Raw genomic sequence first — 27,516 nt, forward strand, 5'->3', positions numbered from 1 at the left:
TCGTTGTTTTCGAAAGGGATTAATTTCAGGATGAGATTCGTGGTGAGGGGGGTGGTATCAGCGAAAATCCCTCGGAGACTTCAACGGTCGATCAGACGGCAAACTCCCGACCAGACGAATCCTTTTCCTGCGGTGCGATTTTGATAGAAACTGAGTCATAATTCACCTGTCAGGATGATGCAGAGTACTGTTGCGAACCCGAAGAGAAAGGCATTTCACTGAATACCCAAATTCGTCGGTGAACTCGCGTGAAATAAGGTTATATCATTTAACATAAACAAAATGACGCGGATGAGTCAAAGACCTTCTTAACCGTAAGTGGAACTTTTACTCCGAGAAAAATAGTGTTAATCATCGAGTTCTTCTCGGAGGCGGTCCCGGAAGAACTGGCTCGAGCCCGGAAAATCTGTGGATTTTTCGGCCCTGGTCCATGAACCCTAAAATAACGACAAAAAGAACTTCCTCAAACGTGAGCTGCAGCACTGAAGTCGCTGGCAACGTCTTGAGGCCGCTCAGAATTTGGAGGTTGTTGACCGAAGTTCCCGTTAGCGGAGCTTCCAACTATCACCACTTGGCGCTGTGTGAAAACCATCACGGTCAAGTTTAACTCGGATCGGTGTTTAGTTTCTAAAAGACTGCGAAGGTTGAAGAACGTAGTGGTGTGTTTGACATTGGCCCGGACATGCGGCTTTGACAACCGGAGACTCTTCGCCCACCCCCGGTCTGGATTAAGTGAGCCGGCTTCGGTCCGTCAAAATTCCTCGTTGGACTCTCTTGCGCCAAATTCCGTTCGGGCGGTTCTTCAGTGATCCAAAGACTGATTTTAATTAACATCTCGACGACTGATTTTCGCAGTGAGCTTGTTGTGCCTTCGGATTATAGAAAAGTGACTATTTATCCTGGATATACAGTACAGTGACGCTGCCAAAATTTTCTGGATACCTTGGATTTTATACATTCCTCCGAAAGACTGCCACAAAGGTAAGGCCGAATCGCTCCCTATGGATTCTGCCGCGCGCGATTTTTGCCGCGCTTGATCAATCACTCTTCTGGGAACGCAATTATCGAACACCTGTAAGTTCGGATGTGTGAACGTGCGCTCAAGGAAAAATTGTTTTCGTCGCTGACGAATCCGCGGAGGAAATTACCTTCGGGTGATTAATTCAATTATGTAATGACGGGGAAGGCGTAAAATTTTCGGCAGTCATGGTATCGTGGCGATGTTATTGACCTTAAGACAAGACATTCACATTGAAATTGCGTTCTGTAATTCGCCGTACTCGTGTTTACCCGACGATATTTCCCAACACTACTGAATTTCTTGTAGGAGTACGTTTCGAAGGTGTCGACATTGCCATTCCATAATGGGCGCGTGGGAAAGCGGTAGGACGCCCGGAAAATTAATATGTACCTCGACCAAATCTTCGCAAAAGTGCATTTGCACAATCGCACCAGTTTCCGGGTTTTTCCGGTTCCGCGAGCTGCTCGCCATCTCCCCGGAGGATTGAAAATATTTACAACAGAATAGTCGTTGACCCCTTGTTTACCGTCCAGAAAAGCCGCGAAAAAAATGCACAGGACCTTCACGCCAGAATTAGCATAAGAACTCGTCCCTCCGCGAAAATAAAATTTAAAAAACAAACAAATTCGCAGTGGAATAAAAATTCAGCATGTGAAACATTTGTTAGGTTCATCGAACCTAAAAATTTGTTAACCTCAACCTTGTGCGCTCCTCGTATAAGGTCGAAAACTGCATAATAAGGAACCAGTTCCTTTAATGTTGATAACTCGTTCTTTATTTTGCAATCTGTTTTTGTACGACGCCGGATTGCATTTTATTGTCGCACTTTGTAAGTCGGCTGATTAGGGCCGAAATCGAGACGGATTTGGGCAAATTCGCGAAAGAAATTGGACGGCACTCGAAACAATAATCAATCAGTCGAACAATATCACTGATTCATCGAATTCTGATAGGCCTGCGTCACTACTTTCATTGTAATCTAGAATGTCCTCTTATCTCCTAAACAAATTATCGGACGACACGAAAGAAAGTTCGTCGAGAAGCGCTGCGTGGTGATAACTGTCAAAAATGTTGCATCAGGCACTATTAATGGACCCGCTGGGCCTAATGGTCCTGTTATCGAGGCGCGTTTGAATTTTTCATCGAAAAATTGATGATGGCCGCTCGACAGCCACGATACTTCTCGATTTTTCTATGGTTTACCTTCCTTTCGGATTAGTAGGACACTAGGGCAGTTCAACGAACTCGATCCTTTACGTGCTCGCCATGCCACCGACAACTTATTATTAACTATACGCCGCTAATAGTTTTGTTCGTGTATCGGCAAAAATATTTTCGAAAACAATTTCACAATTCCAGAAATGTCGGCGTTATCCGCGCCGCCTTCACCTACCTGCAGCAATAAACAATATCGCCACGCTTTCCGCAGAATGTTTCTATTTTGATCAAGTTTTTGAACTGACATTGACGAACCCATGCCGAGTCCAAGGCCAAGGTTAAAGTTGTTTGAATCATTATTTTACAAGATGCTTAAAATAATAATAAATTATTGATTCAGATAGTAGTTTTCATGGTCACGGCCACGTTTGATTGTTATTTATTTGCATTTGACCGGATTGGAGCGACGCGCCCTCCCTACGCACCTGATTTGAACGCAGTGATTTCCACTACCGTTAGATTTGGGGAAATACCGGAGGGTGCTGCGGCTACCTGTCATACAATAGCCACAATTATTAGTTTGGCCCGAGCCAACAAAAGTGTTTCACCTTGAGAACCCACCTAATTTGAATCTTGGGGTACGGACAAGCTCGTTTCAGTTTTATGGTCGTTGATTCTCCTCGAACGCTCGACAAAATACAATTCATAATTTATTTGTTGGGGAATTTTACAATGAGACTTTGCATAATAAATACGAATTCCATTTCGTTTCATCTCAGTTTAATCCGACTAAACAAAACTGGACGTTTTTGCTCTTATGACTTTAAACTTGTTAATTAAGCGGAAATGAAAGCACGTTACAAAGAGCTTTCTTTCGCGAAAATTCGCAAAGAAGACGAAAGCTTCGGACGTTTTTACTTCCTTTACAAACAACCATTTTATGAGTTCACTTGGAACAAACTTTGTGCTTTGCAATATGTAAATATTGCCCACGATGCAAGATTATAAACAAGATGAGATAGGTGGACAGCTTGGCAGGACTGCTGGAACTGACAAGGTGACAGGACCGCAGGACCGATCTACCAGAGATAGCCAAATTTAAACTGTTTTTGTACGATCAAAGAAAACGAAAGAGACAGAATTATCCTCACACTATTTACCTTTTCTTCGGTAATACAATTATCCGGTTTAAGTCCTTTCGCGTCAAATTCTGAGCTTTCAAAAATGTTTCCAAGTGGGTTCTCCAAATGCTTTGGAGGATTGAAAATGCACGGATTAAAGAGCGTTAAAAGAATTGGTCATGCAACAGAAATAATAAATAAATGGCTGACCCAGTGTTAAAATGTGGAAGATATGAAAGGCATCTTTGATTGTCGAGACGGACAGGAACATGACCTAGAGGTGAAATGTTCTTTGTCAACCGTGGAAGACCTGGTGGCTACTCGTTATTAAACGAAGAAACTTGTTAAAATGCCCAAATTCCGTTACTAATTAAAATAATTGTCCTGTTACGAGATGTTTGCTTTGACAGCGACGCCCATGTCGGAGCTCCACTAATTACAATAATTACCGTCGCAGCAGGTACGGTTGTCGTGCAAGAGGAGCCCCAATTAAAATAATTCTGGGTGTTGGGTACAAGATGTTTGTTTTGACGATTACATCCACATCGGTAATAATTCATCCCTCGGCGAGGTCCATTCATAGCTGGAGGACCGTTTTACAAAGGAAACGCCGACTTTTTATCGTTTTTTCTTCGGCACCACCTGCATGCGGTATGTTCCCGTTTCGGAGTGTTTTTTTTCGTCCGCGGGTCCGATACGGCATAAGCGCGCTATTAGAAGGGTGAGATAAGCGAGCTTTGGAAATGAGGCTAACTAGCGGTGAAGGTCCAGCCCCCTACCCTTATAGCCTTGAGAAATCAAGTTCCGTTTAAATCGTATCACCTGCCCACGCACAACTTGTTGGATGTTCCTCTGTAGATAAACACCGCGTGGAGTCGCTTTACCGTTATGGTGATGCATCCGTTGGGAATTATGTTACCACACGACCTAAAACAAAACCAAAAGTTATCGACTCTTGTTAGTCAGTTCTGGGAAAAAATCATTACCGAAGATATTTTTACGGTCGGTGCTTCCACAATGGCCGACACTCCCTCGCCGGAGCTTTCGGTCAATAATGCTCTTCCTGAGAATTCTTCCTCTTTACCTAACGGATTACTCGGCTTTGAAGTGGCGGCCACCGATGGCCGTTTTGTGTGTTGACAATTTGCACAGGCGACAGCTGCTCCTCCAGGAAAAATTTCATAGCTGGCAAAACTGACCGCCTTTCGGAATGTATTTGTCGCCGCAGAACTGGTTTGCTTCTAATGCGGGTAGCAAATTATCTATGCAAGGATTAACCATTTAATGGAGGCAGCGCAGATACTGTAGTTGCGGCCTGAATACCGTACCTCCATTCCTGTGAAGCGGGATTTTGGCCCAAATCAGACCAAAACAAAAATCGAATCAGACTCTCGATGCTCCAAGACAGCCCAGAAAGGATTCAATTTTGTATCATCGTTCTAGTAATTATTGAATATGGGGTTGGTAATGGAAGTAGAATTACAGTAAATGTCAATGTTAAATGTGATGTCAAAATCAAAAATGAATCGGACTCCATGATTTAGACAATTGGGAGACAATTTGAAATTTAATTTTCAATGAAATGTCATTGCTTCATGAATACCAACCCAATGCCATTAAAATAAAAGTCACTAGATCATTATTTTATATGTTTAATTAAAAAAAAATTAAATTAATCAAGGCGAAATAGAAAAAATAGCAGTTTAAAATATTCACACAGGCAGAATGTATGATTTTGTTTTATTAAAATCATAAAATGGAATGTTATCAAATAAAAATTTAATAAAATAGAGCTAAACTTTTTTTTCACTAAATTTGGGTTCCTGGTCCCCAATCTACGAAGTGGCTAAAATTCTTATTAAGGGAAGCTTTTTGGTTGCTTATTTTCTAAAAAGCTCGATACGAGTCGAAGGAGTCGACAGAGAATAATTTGAAACCATTCTGCTATCCTGTCACCTTATTGGCGCCACAGATCCTGTTTGAGCTTCATTTCATCTTGTTTACAATTTAGAAATGTGCGCATATCAACCAAAATATTTACTCACTAAGAAAAACCTCTTTTTAAAAAGTTCACAAAACAGTTGTTCATAAAGGAATTAAATAACTTCTTTGGGTGCATCAGATTACATCTTGCAAATCTTCAACATACCGTAAATATTATTCGAACGTGAGATCTTAAATCTGCTTGTTCGTGACAGGTGCTGTCATCTTGACAGAACTATCTTCACCAGCGCCGACGAACAAATAACGAACTAATCGAATACACCTTACCCTGATATTTTTCGGTTCTCGTCTAGTAGTTGCAACATTTTTAACACAACTTCTTTTAAACACTGCAACATTTAAGTTGTTTCAGACACCACTGGCACTTGATTTATTTGTAATTATGACGTATTAATTCGTTCAAATGGAAGAATTTGCTTAGACTATTCTACTGATTTACTACGTTTCTATTTAAAACATTGCCACGAAATAATCTACCACTGAAATTTTCTATATTCATCTGTCAATTTAAATTAGGTTGGTACTGTGCGACAAATTTACTTTCACCTTGCATCTGTTGGCGGCACTGGTCGATACTTCAAATTTCAATTTTAGCGTGCCGCACGACGAAAAATTGTTTATTTAAATTAATTGTACCGTCGAGGAGCGACCATTTTGTGTGTGTCAAAAATGACAGCTGTCATTCGGATGGGAACGCAGCCCCTGATTGACGGTGGCGCTGTTGTAATGTTTGGTATAATTCCGTGACCCCGTTTCCTTCAGGAGCCCTCGGCGCCACAAGCAGGAGCCCCCGTCAAGCTACCTCTGCTCGCGTCTTTTCCAGCTTTTGTCCTAACGTTTTGTGTGTGAGCACGCAATGGTCTTTTTACGTGGAAGGAGAACGTGCTAGTGGAACCAGACAGGTGGGAGAAGTAGGGGAAGTCGGAGTGTGTCGGGCGTTGAACCCGTGGTCTCAATGTTGACATCCCGGTTAAGGCTACGCTTCCTCGTCGTATCCACGCGAAATTCCGCCGAGCGTCCTTGTTCTTGTGCGATTATCAGCGCCAAAATCGAAATGTTACAACAGCGGCGTTTGGCGCGCCGGAAATTCCGCTCCTCGCCGGTGGAAAATGAAGGTCACGTGCAGTTTTTAGGCCAAAAGGCCACCTCGCCATCGTCACATGGTGCGAAGCTAGTGCGAAAGCCAAGAACGCGTCGCCATTGGTCGAAGGTGACCCCATTCGAGGTGCGTTGCGATTCGCATCGAATCGGTGCCACTTGTTCGCCATTTCACCGGAAAAAAGACGGTCCGGGGGCGCCCGCCGCACATTTGTTGGTAAACAAAGGGGATTCCCGGGGGTTGATTGAACTCGGTTCGGGAGAACGCGATGCGGAAGGTCCGGGTTTGACCCCTCATGACCTGGGCCAACACTTTCCATGGTAACCGACACGCAAGTCGGGGATTTCGATCGATTCCCGGCGATGGCCCTCCCTCTCAGACAACACGCTACTTTGACAGAAATTACGATGATTATCCTGCACTCATCTTATATCGACAGCCGAATTCGTGACAAGGGGTGGACGCCCTCCGCAGCCGCCGGACCTCGTCGGACCCCTGATTTCACTTTCCACGCACCCCGATCGTACTCTCTTCATTGCAAATTCTCTCCCCAGCTTCACTCGCACCTGTCTCAGGACAACCACCCCTTGTCCCACACTCGCCGCTGCAAGCTTTCAGTTTTACTATCTACACATTCGTAAACACTGGCTGAAAAACGGACAAAGTCCATTAAAGCCTTTAATTAAGTCGTAAATCGACAGAGATGATTTACCTAACGTTTGGGCGACGTTAAAGGCGCAAATTCCGAGTTAGGCATTTCCGGGAGTTCCGGGATTCTCCGGGTTGAACGCAGCAAGAGTACGTTGACCCGTTATTGATTTTGTGCAATTTCACTTTTATTTTGTTTTGATAGAAGTACGGCAAAAGTTGTTCGTCCTGAAATTTCAAATCAAGATCAAATTTATGGAATGCTTTAAGAACAACCGGATTGTTATCCTCACAAAAACATAGATTAATGACATTTGTAAACAAAGGACATTTTTCAATAATAAATGAGTGACTTGCACATGTAGCTACTCCCACATTTGAATATTATTTCTCCGATATCATGTCTAGAAGGCGATCTATATCTCCACAAAAGAAAAACTCGCCTCGGGATTGTTAATTGACCATTGTCTCAGGATCAAAAATATGCAAATATTGTGACAAGTCACGAATTAAGATTAATTTTTATGGCAAGCTACCTTTTTGGTTCTCTCTACATATATTCGTTTACCTGATGTAGATATTCCAAATCAAATCTGACTTACAGAATTTACAACTCAAAGCGGCTAGAGCTTAATTGGTGCTTGGATTTTTTTATGACTTCATTAAAACGCTCTACAACACTTGCTCAAAAACATTATCCATGTGACACTAGTATTTTTTCATTTTTGCTTCAACTCGAGGGGGTGAGTACGATAAGAGTAACAATAATGTTAATAATAACATAGTTGTACTTACACTCAGTTTTTCTAATAAATGTTATCATTACTTGATAATATCCGCAACGATAAATTAATCCGGCCTGAATGTCGTGCCAACGGGTATACATACAGTGTGTCCACAAAGTCTGGAAACACCCAAATGAAAACGTAATGCATAATTTTTGAAAAAAATCGAAAGACAGGTCGATTGGTGTTTTAAAAAAGATTTCTGCTGATATTTTCTTTTTGGTCTTTTCGATGACCATGAAAAAATTATTTTTATAAAAAAAATATGTTTTCAGGAAATTTCTTATGTAAATTGAAAAAATTTTTGACCGTCGGGTAGACAATTAAAAGATTTATCAAAAACGGTAGTAAAAATGCGACGTTGCCATTTAAAAAAAACTCTGATGACATCTCTTTCAAGGTCATCAAAAACAGCAAACAGATACCATCAACAGAAAGCTTTTTGAAAACGCTAGTTCCCCTGTTTTTGCGTTTTTCTCGAAAATCATTCGTTTCTATTTTATTGGGGTGTTTCCAGACTTTTTGAACACACTGTACCTATATGTTTGGGCCAAAACTCGATAACTACAACTTAAATAATACAAATTTATTTCCAACAGACATGTTCAGTTGATGGAACGGTTTATTTTGAATGTCTATTAATGATTTAATAAAAAACTGAAATTTCATTTTTTTTTTTTTTTGTAGAGGGAAGAAGAGCTTTAAACGTGTAACGAGAAATTATATATTTTTGCAACGCAAAAATTTTAAGCCTGAATTGCTCGAATTTATTTTTAGAAGAGCTAAAAATCGTGCACCTGTTGGTAAATGTGGGTAAATAGTGCTAACCATCTGGTTTTGTATTGTTACTTTCCAGTCTTTGTTCGGTAATTATTCTCCGATCAGTTCGTCCATTCTCGGTGCAGAAACGCTCAAGACCAAATTAAATAGTTAATAATTGAATCAGATTCGATTCAGTTTATGTTTAAATTAGAAACCTGCATTTCAGCGTGATCATTCAAATAAAAAAAAAAAGTTTATTCGCAGAAATGACAAAAATTCCGTGGAACTGATCAGATCTGACCACCTCCTCGGGGCCACATTGCAACAGCAAATTTAAAAGTCGGAATTATAGGTTAGCCTGAAGTCGTGAGTCTTCCAGACAATCGTTTTTTAATATCTTAATGAAAATTATACGGCTCAGCCAATCACAATCATTTTTCACTTAAGTCAACTCTGAGAACCTTGTCGTAAAAACTGACAAAAAATATTGCGCAACTCGCTAATCACTAAGCCAGTAAGTCGCATCTACCTGACCTGCGCAACTAGAAACGACTTTGGTAAGCAAAGCAAACACCTTGAGCATTTATGCACTTTATCGTTATCTTTCAACGATTTGCGATGTTTACGAAGATTGTTAAAATTAAGACTGCGTTTTTGCTAAAGGTCAGACTGTTTCGCGCAAACGGCCGGACCCCACGGCGCCCCTCGGGGGACTTTTTAGTGTAAAAAAAATGCCTCTGGTCGTTTTTGACCAATCGCTGACCCTACTTAAATCGCGACTGTCGTCGCGACCTTCCCAATAAATTTTTAGCTTTAGTTAGGTGTTTACTCCCGTCGTGTCGTCAGTTTAGAATAGCGGGACCAATTAGCGGCGGATTTTTGTTTATCAAACGTAGCGTTATCACATGCAGCCGATGTGCACATGGACAAGAAAGTTCGAACGGGATAACTGCACCGCTGCAGAGCCTCACGACAGAGAGTGTTGAGCTAGGTCGGCGTCGCGACGCACAGACCCGCTCGGTGCATATCCGCGTCGCGTCCTCGCGAGTGTCCCGCCAAAACACGCTCCCAGGTGCGTAGCATGCGTGCAGGATGCGTGAGAGTGCGTCCGGAGAGGGCCCCGCGAGCCCCGAGCCCTTAGGCCGCGTCCACACGTTTTCGTCCGGATTTTTTGAATTTCCCGCCGAAGCGCACTTTTCAACCGGCGGCGGCGGCGGCTGGCGGGCCTCCAAAAAATGCACCCGCGGCGAAAAGTGCGTAAAATCCGCAGTCGGAAATAAATGGTCGCAGTTTTTGGCACAAAGTGGATTTTGGAAAATGTGGACGCGGATTGAGTGCGACGCCGTTTCCGGGCGGAGGCCGGGGCGTGGGGGCGGCGAGGCCGCGGTGGTACCTCGAAAAAAATGGAAATGTCGAAGTGATAACGAAACTCTTATTGATTGGTCTATTTTTAGTTCCGGGAAATAATTTCACTATCAAATTGGCAGTACGTACGCTCTAAGTACTCACAAGTGAAAAATGCGCCGAGGTGTTAAAATAGCATCCACTGCACTTTAATTAAACACAAACTGCTGAAAATCACACGAAATCGCGATTTCAGCGTTCAATACAATCAAAAGTGAAAATTCAAAATGGCCGCCTGTCCGTTTCCGTTACAGAAACGCAGATATTTACTCCCTTCGGAGAAGCTATTTTAGACTACTTTTCCATATTCAAGGTAACGTTAGTCGTTGTTAACATCATCCAAAAAAAAACAATCCACTCATCTCTCATCATCCCCCTTTGGAACCACCGAAAATGGTGACGTCTCAACTTTGACCTTTGAAAATTTTCGAGTTTTGTTCCGTGTTTTCGGCCCAAATCAGGACTTTTGTTGGACTTTTACGCTTTCATTTCATTTTTCGCACGTTTATGTCGCGATCTTGAGCTCGTCCTGCCATGACGATTCCTCTTTGACATTCTTGCAGAAAAGTGAATTTCAAGTGCAACTCAAGGATATCTAATCCATCAGCAAATAATCACACCAGCAGTGCAATTATTATAATTGTCGTTGTAGGAGAGGTGTGTGCGTTGCATAGGTTATGTTGTATCATTTTACATTCGCTCATCACCATTTTCATCGTTTTCCACACCATCCCCACTGTGCATTTATGGTTTTTTAGACCTGCTGTGAAAAATGGGCAGGAATTGGTGAATTCGACAGGACAACTCCCGGAATTTGTCCACCCCCTCTTGTCCGTTGCTTAAAATTCCTGCTGGCCGTCACACTAATGGTTATCTTATCAGTCTAATTAAATTAAGCCCCGCACCATTATGTAAGTTATCCTGCAGGTACCTCCCCAGTAGACAAATAAACTGCAACGGTTGCATGTTCTCTAGTCGTAACACTGTTGATTTTTCTTTTTCCTTAAATACATCGAGCTGCAGGATTCCTGCTGCCGTCTCATATTCGGTAATTTTTAGTTTGACTTTTGTAATTGCAATAACATTGAATGTTTAAAGATCAGTCATGGCCTCGTGGTGTGCCAAATGCTCGCAAGGTTTCTTTAAAAAGAGAAAGATAGAGGAAATGCATTCGTTGAATAAAGACCAGAACTGAAATTGACGTCAGGAACATGCAACTCAACCTTGCACTAATATTAGTGCAGAATTAAATAACTTAAAATTGGTGGGGAAGAATTCGGTGTTTCGTATCCAATCAGGTAACCATTTTTTGTTGTATTCAGACGCCACCCCCGACTGTCCACTTTTTTCGTTTTTATCTCGGATGTCACGTCATTTGTTGCACACTTGCAAGAGGTTATGTGCCATGTAGAAACACTCCTTACATAACTGCAGCGTAAAATATTACAGAACGACATTGAACACTGGTTGTTTTGATAACACCACGCGAACAGATCTATCGAGAATATTTTTTGTACATAAAAAATTTCAAAAGTACCACCAGATAAGAGAGCGCTTATCACTGCGATGGTATAAGCGGCGATTTTTGTGTTGTTGTGCTCGAGATGAGACATTAAATCTCCTTTTGTTGCAGGACTTAAATGCCTTGAAGAACAGTTGCAGTCCTCAAAGCAGGCCAAAAACATGAGAGAGGTAATGAACACATATTTTACTACAGTTTTATCCATTTATGTTAATATAAATTACAACTGAGACGTTATTTGTTCAGTATCAGCATAAACATTTAAGAAAGTATCAAAGAGAACAATAAGAAAGTTGTAACAGATGATGCGAAGTTCTTAGAATTGATGTGAAACTCAAAAAGGATGTTCCACATTGATTTGGACAGTTTTGGATCTGAGATTTTTCCACAAACGACTGACATTTTTTTATATACCTAACTATTTAATTAATGCAAATTATTTTATGGACCAATTAATTCGTCGTGGTATTTTTGAAACAGTAACTGATCCTCACGAGTCCTGTTCAATTTGACTTTGACAAGAAGGAATAAAAATCGTCACATTACATTTCGTGAATACAATGCCAGTTCATAATATTGTTGCACGTGTCAAAAATGATCAGTGCTGATCTGCTTCTTAAGACAAGGTTAATTTATTGATTTTGCAAATCACTCTTTTCTCCTCTAGATTCTGTTTGCTCTATTTTTTCGTTTTTCCTGTTGCCGAGTGCAGTCCCACCAGATGATCGATTTTGTTGCACCCGAGAAAAATGTGCATTTGTGCAAACTGCGCTTCCCAGCTGCAGAAAAATCGATTAATTTTCGAAAAAATGTCGCAGACTTGTTGGGACACAAAAAATCGATTACTGATCGAGTCGGCATAATTAATTAATTGTGGTTAAATTAATTTTTATCGACATGACTGCGTTTTGTAGTGGATCATGAGAGACAATGTCGACCTTCATTGGTGCTTCCTCGTGTGCCGGACAAGGACAGAACGAGGAAAGTAATGCTTCACCAATTCGTTCAGCTAAACCGACACTTCCTCTCATTATAGTTAACAGAAGATTTTTATCTGCGATTATTTCACTGATCCGAATCGCTCATCACTTGTCAAAAAGCCGCCCAATTAAGATGTAATATTTAATTTTTATTTGGCACGACGACATTCTTCGCATTAAAATTCTGCACATTTTAATAATTAATTTTCCCTCAAAAACAACAAGTTTTCAATTGAATTTATTCGTAACAGGTGGTTATGTACTCTTTTGGTAGAAATATTTGATCGCATTTTTTACCGGAAGTTTTACAAAATGCACTTGCCCTCCTTCATTCTAAGTTTTCCATTTTCCACCTGTTATATACTTAATCATTATCAGTTTACTCGCCTTATCGCTTTTCAAGGACTTTTGTGCATTTTTGATGTTAGTTACACTATCATACTGTATGTATTAAATGCCAATATTTGCAATTCAGCTCAAGTTTTTTCCTGTTGTCAATGTGCATTCAACAAATCTACAATGTTGAAAATGTCACTCAAGAACCACTTTAAAATAAAATAAAAAATTCGGATTAGAGCAAATACATAATCTATTGGTTTTTTTTTGTGTTCTTGTACTGTTAATTCCTTATGGTTGATTTAAAATATTTGTTAATTTGTTTGTATTAAGTGTGAAAGTGACCAGTATTGTAAGTATTATCTTCAAGGAAAAAATTTTACTCGTACCAAAAGCAATATGATTTACAAAAAAAGAAATCACAGGAAACTATGGAAAAACAAAGTTTTTGATTACGTACTTCGTAACTTAATAAATTCTTGCAAATGAGAGAACACAAAATGTTAATTTAATTACTTAATTCTATTTCCGAAATGAGAACGAAGAAAATGATGACCGAGTTTATTATACCCAGTGTTATCTGTTGGAGTTTCTGCAAAAATCTGTTTGATTTTTCTAACCTCTCTTCATCATCGTTGTCAATATGATTTAAGCTACGCCACACGTTTTCAGAAGATTTCTATAGCCTCGCTTTACCTTTTTTTATTATACAACGTGTAACAGAAATAAGTACATTAATTTTAACTGGTAATAGAACTCGTCAAAAGGAACAACTTTTTTATCTACCATTTTGCCGAAAAACGATGTTTAATTCCAAAAAAAAAAATTGAAGAGATTTTTCACTAAAATAACCCTACTAAATACTGCAATGGCTAATTGATATCAGCGCTAATATGAAAAAAACGTCCATTTTCATCCAGAAAACGTGTTTTAACGCAGAAATCGAAATTCAAAGAAATCTACCTGCATAGCAAAAAATCCACTTCGTAAGAATCTGGTTGTTTCACGTTTTTAGGTAGCTTAGTTTTGGAGATATGAACGGTTTTAGGAAAATCTTTCCTATTTTTTTAAGCCACTACGCAACGTTTTTCGCCAAAATGGCAAAGAGAAAAGTTGTTCCTTTTGATGAGTTCTATTACCAGTTAAAATTAATGTACTTATTTCAGAAACACCCTGTATTATACATTGACACGATTTAAATTTAAGAAAGCTTTATCAACTAAGTAATAATAAAAACATTGAGATTTAAATTTAATCTCGAAAAGCTTCGTCTTTCCTTTTATACCACCTAATTGACCTTTTTGCTTTTTTTGTCATTAGTATTTCAGTAATTTAATTTTTATTTTCGAAAGTATCTTATCATCTCTTTATTAACCGATGAAAGATTTTTCGGTTTTTCTATTGATTTTTAAGTCGTCCCAAAAAACATGAGATGCATAATGTGTTGGTTCGTTTTTTTTTGTGGGTTCGATGTTTGATCCCCCTTAAAGTAAATTTAATTATTTTGGTATGTTGAGAAACTTTCTGAAATTCCAGTCTTGTGCTGAAAAATTCTTCCAACCAGTTTTTCTTCTTCTAAATTTTCTCCTAAGCAACAACCAAGACATTTCATTAACACTTCCTAGTCATGACAGCTATTGTCCACACTTCACTTATTCCATTACTTTATAACATTGTAATAGAAAATTAATCACCGTTATTGACTGACCGCACCTTATAACTAAAAATAATTCAATTTAGTGATTAAAAAACGAATAAAAAATAATTCAAAAATCGATGTATTAAAACTACTGTTCTTGAGTTATATATCGAAATATTTGTTACAAAAATGCTCGCTTACAGAAAACAAAATTAAAAAGGAAACAAGGTACAATTCAAAAGTGTCTCTGAAATAGTACAAGACAGTTTTGGAAGATTTGGTTTGCTTAAATTTAAATCGGATTCTTCAAATTAAAAATGAGTGAGTGTATTGTTTGTTTTCAATCACATGCTATCTAAAAAATATTTTTGTACGTGGGTATTGAAGTTGTGACATTTGACGCAATTAAATAAAAAACTAGGTGGGAATCGTTGCCACATTTATAGCATTTCAATATCAAATTATAAATGGCCATCAATCAGCTTGTGACGATTTTTTTTGTTTTCAAAATTTTCTGGCTGCATTAAGAGACTTTATTCTCCGCCAGCCATAAGGTCACAGGATTTGAACCGTTGACATTTCGCTGGGTCAACTGGTGCATGTTCCACCTGCATTCATCCAACCCTTCAACTCGCAATGGTGATATTTTGCAACTTTTCAGACAACAATCCATGCAACTGAAAGGTTACGTTTATTTACAATCGGTAGCGAGCATTAATCAGCTCGAACGCCAACGGTCGCGATTAACATAAAATCGCTAATTTTCCATTATCTGAAAGCATTTTTACGGTTATCAATTAAAACAGAAATTGATGAAACGGTCACGGCTTTAACAGTGCATTTGCGTGCAGTTTCACACTTCAATAAACATCTCGAATGTAATCGATCGCTTTATAAATGCAAATATCTTGCAGGAATTATTATACATAAATATTTAGCCGAAACCTTGACTCGGTGACGGCCCAAAGAAAATAACCGTTCGCAAACATCGAATTTTCCCGGAAAATTCCTGCAACAAGATCTACAAATAAATTCCTGCAGATTTATATCGTATTCGTGCGGCTTCACCGGCTATTAATTTAATTAGGGGACAATTCGCGCCGTGAATGAAGCGACGGCCATTTTGAGTGCAACACGATGACGTCACGAACGTGATGACGTCGAATCGGACGCGGTGCATCCAGACGGCGGCGTCGATCGATACAACACACTGACCCATATATCCTTTCACTTAATGTTTGCATCCCCATCGATAATGCAAACCGAATGCAAATGACCCCCGAGGTGCATCACGCACCCTACGCATTATTTATGCAATTAATGCGCTCATCTTCGGAGGGTCAAGATGTCGTCAGCTGAAAATTATTCAGCCCCTAATTATGTGGAAACGGCGTCGGAGCGAATAATGGCGGCGGTTGTGCAGAATGCAAGCGCTTTGATGTCTCTGAAACGTGGTAATTAGCGAGTGCACTTCTGCAAGCATCGATTGCACCCCCGCGTATACATAGAGGTCACTACTGTTGCTTTCATTAAAACGACCTTGTCGGCGGTGCACTTCGGCCGAAGTGGGGCGGTGCAGTCAACCCCCGAACCCATCGAAAAATTCGAAAAATGGATGACAAAGTTGACAGTTGTGAGGGCGCTGCTGCGGCGAGTTTAAAATTGAGGGACAGCACAGCCTTCTGTATTTCGTAATGTGTTATGCAAAATGGTGTTTAATTCGGCTCGCGGACGCCATTAAATGCTAAAGGCGCAAAAAATTAATTGCAGGATGTGTGCCGTCTTGAAATTTAACTTTCAAATGAGCTCGCCCTGTGCATTTCCTCCGCGTGGCGCTGCCCCAACTCAACATCTTCCAGCTAACTAAATGGTTCAGTTACGTCAAATCACGATGCTCACCTTCACGGCTCTAACTTTTAAGACGTGTAATTCGTCATAAGCGGATGGTTTCGTCGGAGAGTATTGCACTTGGGCCAAGGTTTATCTAGTTATGATGAATTTCTGTTCCAGGACATGATGGATGAGGTGGCAGTTACGTCCGCCAGCGAGTACGACCTGGCCAACATCCACGAGGAGGAATTCGAGCTGCACACGACGTACATAGTGCCGGATCTTCCGGTCGAGCCCGGAACGCCGAACAGGGCGGAAGCCACCCTTCCCAGGAACTTGGTTCTCAAGACATCTCAGGCGCTGTCAGACGTGAGTCCCCGCGCGACCGTTCGACCAGTCCTAACACGTCCTGTTTCAGGCCCAAGGCGTCTGGAGTACAGGATACATCCCACGAGGGACGCGCTTTGGGCCTCTCGTGGGAGAAATTTATGCCAAAGATGCTGTACCGAGTTCGGCCAACAGGAAGTACTTTTGGAGGGTAAGTACCACTCTCCCGTCCAACTCGCTCTCTCCTGGTGATGGTTTTTCCTAATTTTTCTTTGCTTTGGTTCAGGTGCAGATGAGGGAGGGCTTTTATAGGAACAATCCTAGCGACACCAAGGTACCATCTTTAATTATGTTTGCGAAAATAACTCCAACAAGACATTTGTTGTGCGAGATCCTTGGCAAAAGTTCAGATTTTAATTGCAAGGTTTCAATTTGGTGACAAACAAATTTACCTTCGTCGTAATTTTAGAAGGCTATATTTTATTAACAACTTCTTCCTTAAAATTGGCCACGCTTTTGGACCGTGTTTGTGGTTATTTTCGGTGGTTGGTTGTAAAATGCCGGACACATAAATAATTATGGTGAAACCGAAAGGAAAACGTTGCTCAACACGATCTTTATTTAGTTTATGACCAGTTTTGTTTCCAGTTGCGATTGTACATGCTCACAAAACAATTCTTTTCCGTCAAATGTCTTGACATCAGTCTCGTAGTCGATCGCATCGTCTTAATCCAGTCTTTTTCTTTTAGATATACAAAGATAACGAATTGTACTACTACATTGACGGGTACGACACCTCCAAAGCGAACTGGATGAGATACGTCAACCCGGCATACTCCAGTGAATCCCAGAATTTAATCGCCTGTCAATACAAAATGAATATCTATTTTTACACCATCAAACCCATCCTCCCTAACCAGGAGCTTCTGGTCTGGTACTGTAGGGAATTTGCCGAAAGACTCAACTACCCCTTGACGGGAGAACAAATGTTACAAAGAATAAGTAAGGAAGGATCGAGACATTTACGAAAAGAATTTCTTACACCAGTGTTTTTAGGACAACAGGTACAACAGTCCTCCGAAGTGATCACTGTAAGTACCACAGACCAACCTAAAGACGGTCCTTATGAACACCAGTTAACACCAACTGACGGAAGCGTGAGATCAGACGAAGGATACCACAGCAATGGCTATCACGACGATGCTTTCACACCTCCCGAAGACTCGAGTGATTCCGATAGTGAGAATAATTATGTTCTTGATTTTAGGTGAGTCAGATGTTTTTTGTGGGAAGTGTAATCGACGGGATTGTTTTTTGTAGCAAAAAACCAAATTCTAAGGAAACAGCGGTGATCAAACCGGTGTCTCCAGAGACTCAGAAGAACGAGTACAGGAAAGTGAAAATAAAAATCTCCAAAGCTTACCACTACAAGTCCACAAAAGGAGTGGAAAGTGACCACGAAATGGATAAAGAAGCCCTCACTGACGCTGCAGTACCTGAAGTAACAACACTAACCCCGAGGATAATCACACCCCCGAGTACAGTAATCGTGATTGATTCTCCCCCACCTGAAGTTCCTAACAATAAACCTTACTACGAACCTGAAGTGAAGTCGCAGAACGTGATTTCACGGTACACGCCGCCATCTTCTAGCATCTTAGAGAACATATTGTTGAGGAATAGGATCGACACTAATAACAATGACAACAACCAGAGACAACCCAACGCGACTCCTCCCCCGAGTTCCCCCACAGAAATGGCGTACTCGTACAAGAAGAGTCACCGGTACGGTACCGTACCTTGCAGTCCCGACTCCAGTTCAAACGTCCAAGTTCAAAACATGCTTCCTCCTAGTCCCGCCATGATCAAGAACCACCCCCCGAGTCCAGTCCAGCCCGCCACAATCTACGTACCCCACAACAGCGAGAACTACTCGAACCACATCCAACCCGCCAACTACTACAACATCTACCCGTCCCCCAACGGCATCGTCCACAGCACGATAACTTCCGCCCCCACCAGCACCTACTCGCCCCCGATCACGACGAGCTTCAGCAACAACCACCACCCCAACGGCTCCAGCCTGATGATCCCCGCGTCGCACATCATCAACTCGAACCTGACCCACCACTTGCTCACGCCCCTTCCGCCGTTGCAAACGAACGGGCGCGCCTCCCCTTGCTCGCGGAGTCCGGATGGATTGTCCAGCGGCAACCCGGGGAGCCCCAATTCGACCCAATCCCGCGGCTACCGCAGCCTGCCCTACCCCCTGAAGAAGAAAGACGGCAAGATGCACTACGAGTGCAACGTTTGCTGCAAGACTTTCGGCCAGCTGTCCAATTTGAAGGTGCACTTGAGGACGCACAGCGGTGAGCGGCCTTTCAAGTGCAACGTCTGCACCAAGAGCTTCACCCAGCTGGCGCACTTGCAGAAGCACCACTTGGTGCACACGGGCGAGAGGCCGCACGAGTGCGGCATCTGCAAGAAGAGATTCTCCTCCACGTCCAACCTGAAGACGCATCTCAGGCTGCACAGCGGACAGAAACCGTATGCTTGCGATTTCTGTCCGGCCAAGTTCACGCAGTTCGTCCATCTGAAGCTGCACAAGAGGCTGCACACGAACGAACGGCCGTATATTTGTCAAGAGTGCGGCAAGAACTATATCAGCGCGTCGGGGTTGAGGACGCACTGGAAGACCACGAGCTGCAGGCCCAACAATATCGACGAAGAACTGAACGGGGAGGGGTCACCCAACGGGTACTACGATTACGCCGGTTCTGACGGCAGTCTAGGTGAGTCTCGGTACAATTAAAATATGTATTTTACACGGCCAGCGTTGCTATTTTCTATGATAAAACAATGTGACTAAGAGAATGCTGAAGTTTTGCGCAGACTCAGATGCTAGTGAAAACTACTTGGTCAATTATTTTTTCATTTCGCATCAAAATGATTTGACAGGAAAATTAAGACTTTATAGATGGTTAAATAACATTTTAAACTACTCGTTGAATTGTTTTTTAAGATTAAAAAAACTAGACGTTTCAGCATATTTTGTAATAAAAATAAATCAAATTAAAGAAACTTCTAAAGTTTTTACTCTCAAATCTCTCACAAAGTGATTTGTTCGTTGTTAAAAATTAATAGAAAATTAACGGAAACTCGTCGAAATCAAGCTGTAGCTGTCAAAATACCAAACGTCAAGCAGTTGTTTCATGTCTTATTTGATTACATAAATTCAACTGAATGTAATGAAATATTCAGTGTTCCAAATCTAAAAAATACAACCTCAGTTATGTATATCATATTCGGTTATACAAAAATTTAAAAAAAATAAAAATATATGGAGAGGAGCTGGCTCTCCCAGTCAGACAAATCGCAATAAATTTTTTAGTACAAAAAGCGATCCTAATTCTGTTACTACGTTAAGGGATTTTGCTAAATAAAATTGGTGAAAATACAATTAATCAAATAAAGTTTCTCGCTGGTCAAACATTAATTTATTAATCATAATAAAAAATAGAAAAATACAACAAGAAACGCCAAACGCATCCCTAACAGGTTACAAAGCGGCTTGAAGGCTACAGAGTCTGTCAAAGCCAGTCCAGAGTCAAAGACGAAACAAAATGACGAAGAAGAATTTAATAACATTTTTGATAAATCTGTCTAATAAATAATGGCACTAATTGATATCGCCGACAAAAATCAAAAAAATTATACCAAATTTAAAAAAAAAACAGAATGTGTGGTAAAGACGCACGATAGAAGTGAAACTTTTGTATTCCAGTGAAACATTGTAATTATTCATCAATCACTTTTAAATAGCATATTCACAACAAAATTGTATATTTTAATGAAGAAAATAAATTATAAACAACGATAACACTAAACAATATCGAAATGCGTAACTCATTGTTCATTTTTAAGCCTCCAAATCAAAGAGAGGACATTATCGATAAATGCCGTGAGTGTGACAAAGACAGAGACACTGCTTCCACTCGAACTGCACTCGACCCAATAGTGTTTATCCCCACCACTTTTCGTCACACAAAAAGGTTGCCGATCAGAATTTCAAGACCCTCCCATAAAAAGTTTCACTTAAAAAAAAATAATAATTAAATTAAATATTCGGGCCATTTTCAACCCTTATGTAGGTATATGGTTTTAAAACTGAAAGAAAACCTAACAGTAGTATATTATTATACAGTGTGGAATAAAATGATTTTCATCTAGTTACCTTTGCATTACCCTTGTAAAAATACGAAACGCCGCTCTACAAAAAAAGAAGGCCTAACCTCAAAATATATATCCAAATTCCAAATGTGATCTATTGCGAAAGGATGATATGAAAGCAAAATTGAGATTGAAATTAAAAAGGGGCTAACAAAAGCAAGTCACAGGGTCACAGCTAGTGTTGAAAGTTTGTTAATTCAATTTAGTAAGTTGTAATAATTGTCAATTCGATTGATACATTTATTGACAGGAATATTTACATGTGCAAAAATTCCAAAGCAAACTAGATGAAAATCATTTTGTTCCACACTGTATTACATGAGCAAGGAAAGACAGTTTTATCTACGAAAATGAAGGTTGTAATCATTTAAGTGGATAAAAACCTTTACTTGCGAGTATAATACTATACTTTATCTACGATAATATCTACATTGACATTTTTTGAATTGACATAAATTTGACGTCTAAAATTCCGTGTCAGCATCTCTCCTTTTTTTTAACCACTGAAAGCCTTCCTCGACATAAAAACCTACCACTTGTCACTTTTGCAAGATAGTTTTTACGCGCATTTTTACTTCTCACGTGTAAATGAAGAATGTTTGAATGTTTAAATCACGACTTGCTGTATTATAACCGGCCTGTTCAAAAGTGTAATTTGAGTGATCCCCGCAAAGCGCTAATGTGCGGGCGCTTTGTTTTTCTCGTTCAAATGACATTCGAATTTAAAATCAAAAATACAAAAATACGATTGTATTCAGTGTTGTTTTCGAAAGAAAATATGAACTTACTGTACTCAATCTTAACTCCAGAATCATGTCTAAACATATTTTTCCGCATTTTTATTCTTTAGAAGCGCCCGTACTGTGGCGCCCTCATCGGCGAAAATTGGCTCTTTCTCGGAAACATTTTCGCAATGCTTTTTTAATGTAATGAACAGGCCGGTTATTATACAGCAGGTCGTGGTTTGAATTTAAGATAATAAAATATTTTTGAATAGGCATCTATTAAATTCGTTGTCTTTTGAAATCACTAACTGCATGTAGGTACCTACTTGTAAAAAATGTCCTCTTCCTCCAGTTTTATTCTTGCAATCTAACAGACTAAGCTGGTCAGGATCATACAGACAAATTTAAAGATGGCGCATGGCATGAAGATGGTGCTGCGAATGATGTAAATAAACGTGTACTTATTGTAAAGTAAATCGATCGATCTAGTGCTCACCACTGCAAAATGTGATTCCTTTATTGTAGGGAATATAGACATCCGTATATAACGCTGTAAAATGATGGTTGCGTTCAAGAAGTTCAAATTAAATCTTGTTGATTGACAGAATGACAGATGATATTTGTTATGTCGATATTAAAAATAAAAATACTTATTGAAAAGCGCAATTTTGGAGTGGTTTTGAAAACACACCTATTTGTCTTTAATTTCATGATCAAAGATCAAAGAAATGCGCCGTCTTAAAAAATAAATAAAAATGATAAAAACCAGTTGAAATAAAGTTAATTTTTATATCTTTGAAACGGGTTGAAAATCATGTAAAATTTATTATCAACTAACCCATAAATTCGTTATGAAATAATTTTCCATTTTTTTTTTCTATTGGTTTTTCACATTGTCGTTTGTTTGTTTTGTCTCTGCGATAGTGCGGTTGTTGCATTATTAAATAGGTAGTTCTAAAATTTAAATCGAAATCAAATGAACCTAATTTGTTAGCTGATAATGTTTTGTTGGCTGCGTGTTTTCCATTTAGATAAAGAAAAGATCTTGAAGAAGTTGAAAATCAAGTAAAAAAAATGGTAACAAAATATTACGGATATCTTCTTACAGTTGACGTTTTTGCCTTTGTGATTTTAGAGATTTAGCGTTGTTAAAACATATTTTAACAGCATTTGGGACATTCTCATTGCCAAAGAGCAATTTCAATTACATCGGGACGTTTTTACCCTGATTTTTCAGATTTGGAGGTGTAAAAATATATTTAGAGAAGATTTAGCGCCTTCGAATCACAATTTCAGTTGTAATTGGGACTTTTTCATCACTAGAGAACAATTTCAACAACAAAATTACGATTGGGACCGTTTTTGCCTTGATTTTAGTGATTTGGCGGTTCAAAATCAAATTAAGAGAACTAGCGCCTTAAAATCACGATTTCAGTAGTATTTGGGACATTTTCATTAACCAAATTTAAAAAATCAGTGTAAAAACATGCCAAACCGACATTTTGTCGTGGAACTTGCTCATTTGTAATTAAAATGTGACAAAAATGACAGAGGTCACTGTTTTGGGGCGGCAAATTTTCTATGAATCCGTTTACACAACAGCAAAAATCAGTTTTCATTACTTGTTTCGTGTATTTTTTATTTCAATAACATTTTGGATTATTCTTTCCAAGTTTCTGCTAATAAAATTAGCTAACATGTGACGCCGTTTAGTCAGAAAAAAGTTTGCCTGTCTTGCCATTTAAAAAAATGTGTCTGCAAAATTTCAGCATCCGTTTTATTCATAATAGCAACTGATTGTTCGAAGGCGATTTATTTGATAAATCCGGTGTTGTTGCAGGCTCCGTAGACATGAACAAGGAAATGCACGAGGACTCGAAGGAGTTCCTGGAGGTCCACTCGCAGCAGCAGTCCCAGATGGGTCACTCCGTTCTCCACCCGGGACTGTCCAGGCCGCTGCCCCCCGGACTGCAGAACAACCAGCGACAGCCCCCCCATCCGGGAAAAGAGACGAGACCGAGCGTGATCGAATCGTCGCAACCACACATAATTGAATGTACCTAAGATGTATTCCTGCTCATGTAGCGTAGTTTTGTTAAGTTTTTTAAGGTTTATTTATTATTAGGTGTAGTACTGAGGTAATACAGTGTGTTCAAGTTGGGACTGGACACGCGTTCGATCAAGAACATAATTTAATTTTTCTAAAGATACTCATTGCGATTTCGTTGAGATAATTTATTGATCTATTTATTGATAGTTATTTAATGAAAGTATTTTATGGAATTAACCGAATTTTGACTTAGACTGATCACGTATAAAGCAATACTATTTATGACTTGCACGAAATTGTCTAGACTTGTGTGTTTCATTTTTGTATTTGAATGTTTTAGGAGAACGTATAGATCGTTCTCACGTTGTAGATTTTGTATTGAATGTGTTCTGCAGTTTATATACATTAACGTTATCGACATGTATCGATGGTACTCGACTGGACGCATCTTTAACTTCATATTGAGAAACTACATCCTCGTTCACGCCAAATTGTGACATTTCGGTTCGATTCGCTGCAAGCGTAGTTGCTTGATATGCTGTTAAATCCATAACTTACTTATGTTAGAATATATCCAAATAAGTATAAACCAAATAAGATCATCCTCTTCATGTATTGCTACTATTTATACATGTAAAGTTCAATGTATGTAATTGTATAAATCTAAATGGTGCTTGTGACTTGTTTAATTTAAGTGTGTATGAAATTCCTGGAGCTTAGCAGTGGAAAATTATTTGTCTGCTTGCACTTGAACAAAATCAGTATTAATTAAGTTGATTCGAATCGTAAATACTGTACATCATTGATCATTTCTTTATTATTACTATTGTAAAAACATATTTTTGTATATTCGCCACGTGTAAATATGATTTATTTCAATTTTGGGTACCTACTTGAAATTAATGTAAATTTGTGTAAATTTCGATTGTGAATATTTTTTAATTAGCGACGACACTTGCCTTGTACATAAAATTCATTTGTGTAGATTACATTTTTGCCTCCACAACACAACAACAGATCCTTCACGTTTTTTTTTTGACAGTCTTGTTTTCGAGTTATTCCAGATAACACGCAATAGTATAATACGATTATTATTAATGTAGTATGTACTGTGTACAATAAGAATTGTTTTTTATTGTTATTTAGTTGTATTCTTAAGTTATTTATTTCATCGATCCATTTCAAGATGCCTTTCTTTGTCTCGGCGGTTTCCAAATTTTCTAATCGAATAAATAGCGGTGTTTGCACATTTTGCATTTCAAAGTGGAAATTAGTTTAGGTGGGTACCTTCGTTTTGTTTTATTACAAAGGTATGATTTTATGACGTCTCATCATTTCAACCCTCTTCATTTCCTCCACATTATTTAAGTCGTAACGTGTTAGTCTTAGAACTGTTCGCTATTTATTTGTCGTAGTTGTTTATTTATTCATTTGGAACTGTTACATTCAAAATATTTTGGTATATCTCGTGCATGTAAAAATGTTCATATGAGTATTAAAACATTAAATTTGCCAGTCGTATTTTTGTCAGGCCTTGCTCAATTTCAGACAATTTAAATAATAAAAAACTGTTGCATCATTTTGTGATCAGTTTTTTGCAACAGAGTAAAGAGCAATGAAAACATCATACGATGGAATGAAGAAAATCTATTCTTTGAAGCTGAAAATGTAGGTACTTTCGGATTCTCGTCTAAATGACGAAGAAAAGGAAAAGATAATGACTCAAAATGATTTATAAATTTGTAAATACGAGGTGTGTATATTATTAATTGGGTGAAACCATTTTATTAGTTATTTTTAATATTTTTAAATTTGAAAATTCAGGAATAAGAAATTTACGATAATTAATTTAAAAAATGAAAATTATTTTTTCACTAATTTGAGACTTACAGGTGGACGACAGAAGCCACCTCGAGCTCTAGAGCGATGATAATTATTATAAAATATAGTTGTTTTTTTTTGTCAAATATGAAAGAGTTTTTATTCTGTGTTAAGCGATGTTATAACAAGTCATTCTTTTATGTTCCAAAACGTTCTTTAAAAAAATATAAATTTACGGGACAGTTTGAAAATTAATTGTTATTTATCAGTTATGTGAAACAGTAGGTTGAGTTTATAAATTTTAAACCTGTCAACGTGACATTTCAATGTAAAATAAATTATCCGTGTCATTTTGATTTAATAACTTTGAACATATCTAAGTATTGAAATATCAATAAAAATGCAAGATTAATCTAAGAAAACAGCACTGACAAGTTTAAAGTTTATTAAGACAGAGCCACTTGCGCAAATAATACCGCCTGAGCAACAATTACTGTTTGAATTGGCAATAAAAAATTTTACTTGAAATTGGCAAGACTGAGTTGCACATTTTCCTTGTTATCACTCGTTTGTTTTTTAAAATTCCCCATTTTTCAATAAAATGTTGCTTCGCATCACACAATTTTCAATTTTCGGCGATATATCAAACACGTCACCCGGTTATGTGACAAATTTAGCCAACAGGGACGCAAAAAAGTCACCATAGTTTTATTGCCAACTCAAACAGTAATTGTTGCTCACGCGGTATAAAAATATTTGCTAGTATTTCTAATATCATAATTTTACTGCAAATAATTTGTTGAGCCTTTTCTGCTACGTATTCTACGCCCATGACGCAACCGGTATTGTCCAGTTTGACCGGTTTCTTAATCTGGGTGCTGCCATCTAACAATCAGCACTTCACCATTTTACAGTTTTCTATATTAAATAACAAGAAATCACGACCTGCTGTGTAATAACCGGCCTGTTCATTTCATTAAAACACGACCTGCTGTATTATAACCGGCCTGTTCAAAAGTGTAATTTGAGTGATCCCCGCAGAGCGCTAGTGTACGGGCGCTTTTTGGGGATATTATTCATCTTAAATCATATCTAAACCTATTTTTCCGCATTGTTATTCGTCAGAAGCGCCCGTACTGTGGCGCCCTCATCGGCGAAAATTGGCTCTTTCTCGGAAACATTTTCGCAATGCTTTTTTAATGAAATGAACAGGCCGGTTATTATACAGCAGGTCGTGCATTAAAAAAGCATTGCGAAAATGTTTCCGAGAAAGAGCCACTTTTCGCCGATGAGGGAGCCACAGTACGGGCGCTTCTAAAGAATAAAAATGCGGAAAAATATGTTTAGACATGATTTTAGAGTTAAGTCTGAGCACAGTAAGTTCATATTTTCTTTATAAAACAAAACTGAATACAACTGTATTTTTGTATTTTTGATTTTAAATTCGAATGTCATTTGGACGAGAAAAACTCTCGGTGACAAAAACTTAAGATGAATAATATCCCCAAAAAGCGCCCGTACACTAGCGCTCTGCGGGGATCACTCAAATTACACTTTTGAAGAAATTATTAAACAAAAAGAGTCCTTCAGAATCTTGTTCTAAGATTATTATGTAAATAACAAAAACAACGTAGCACCATCAAGCAGTTGCCTGTCAAAACGAATAAAACTTTCAAGAGATGGCGGCACCAACTTTCAAAGTATTGATATTTTCCCGGAAGCCGCCATTAATGGCGCCGCATTCCTTAGCATATTACCGTAGCCAACAGGGTCAGAATACCGAAATAAAAACTCCGACAAATATATTGTTTCCATTTGAAAATTTTTTTATCACTTTTTAAAATTCTCTTTGAATACAATTCGAAGATTACAGTACAGCAACCTTTACAGTGTGACTAAAATTCCTTAACTTTAACAAACTATGTTTACAAAACTTGATTTATTTAAAAAAAAAAACAGTACTTCAAAAATGTACACAAGTTGCTCATTATGTGCAAAATAAATTAAAATAAGGTTTTCATTGTTTAAGAAGTAAGGATTGGAAATTGTTTTTT

At 38.8% G+C, this 27,516-nt stretch overlaps 1 protein-coding gene across 6 annotated transcripts; it reads left to right on the top strand.

Annotated features, from left to right (window-relative positions):
• The first annotated feature begins 446 nt into the window (after positions 1 to 446).
• On the top strand, positions 447 to 25,153 carry Blimp-1 (PR domain zinc finger protein 1). Of its 6 annotated transcripts, XM_069047612.1 has the most exons (11): positions 9,358 to 9,670; positions 10,053 to 10,315; positions 10,761 to 10,913; positions 11,636 to 11,694; positions 16,490 to 16,678; positions 16,728 to 16,847; positions 16,923 to 16,970; positions 17,386 to 17,638; positions 17,693 to 17,903; positions 17,957 to 19,428; positions 23,432 to 25,153. In XM_069047612.1, exons 4-11 carry the CDS (start codon positions 11,686 to 11,688, stop codon positions 23,653 to 23,655), a joined length of 2,526 nt encoding a protein of 841 aa, XP_068903713.1. In that variant the 5' UTR covers positions 9,358 to 9,670; positions 10,053 to 10,315; positions 10,761 to 10,913; positions 11,636 to 11,685; the 3' UTR covers positions 23,656 to 25,153. The 6 variants fall into 6 exon arrangements, with proteins under 6 accessions (XP_068903712.1, XP_068903717.1, XP_068903713.1 ...); XM_069047613.1 differs by lacking the exons at positions 9,358 to 9,670; positions 10,053 to 10,315; positions 10,761 to 10,913 and adding exons at positions 10,940 to 11,050; positions 11,101 to 11,300; XM_069047611.1 differs by lacking the exons at positions 9,358 to 9,670; positions 10,053 to 10,315; positions 10,761 to 10,913 and adding an exon at positions 447 to 981.
• Positions 25,154 to 27,516: the final 2,363 nt, after the last annotated feature.

The sequence above is a fragment of the Tenebrio molitor genome, chromosome 5 (assembly GCF_963966145.1).
Source record: "Tenebrio molitor chromosome 5, icTenMoli1.1, whole genome shotgun sequence".
Lineage (NCBI taxonomy): Eukaryota > Metazoa > Arthropoda > Insecta > Coleoptera > Tenebrionidae > Tenebrio > Tenebrio molitor.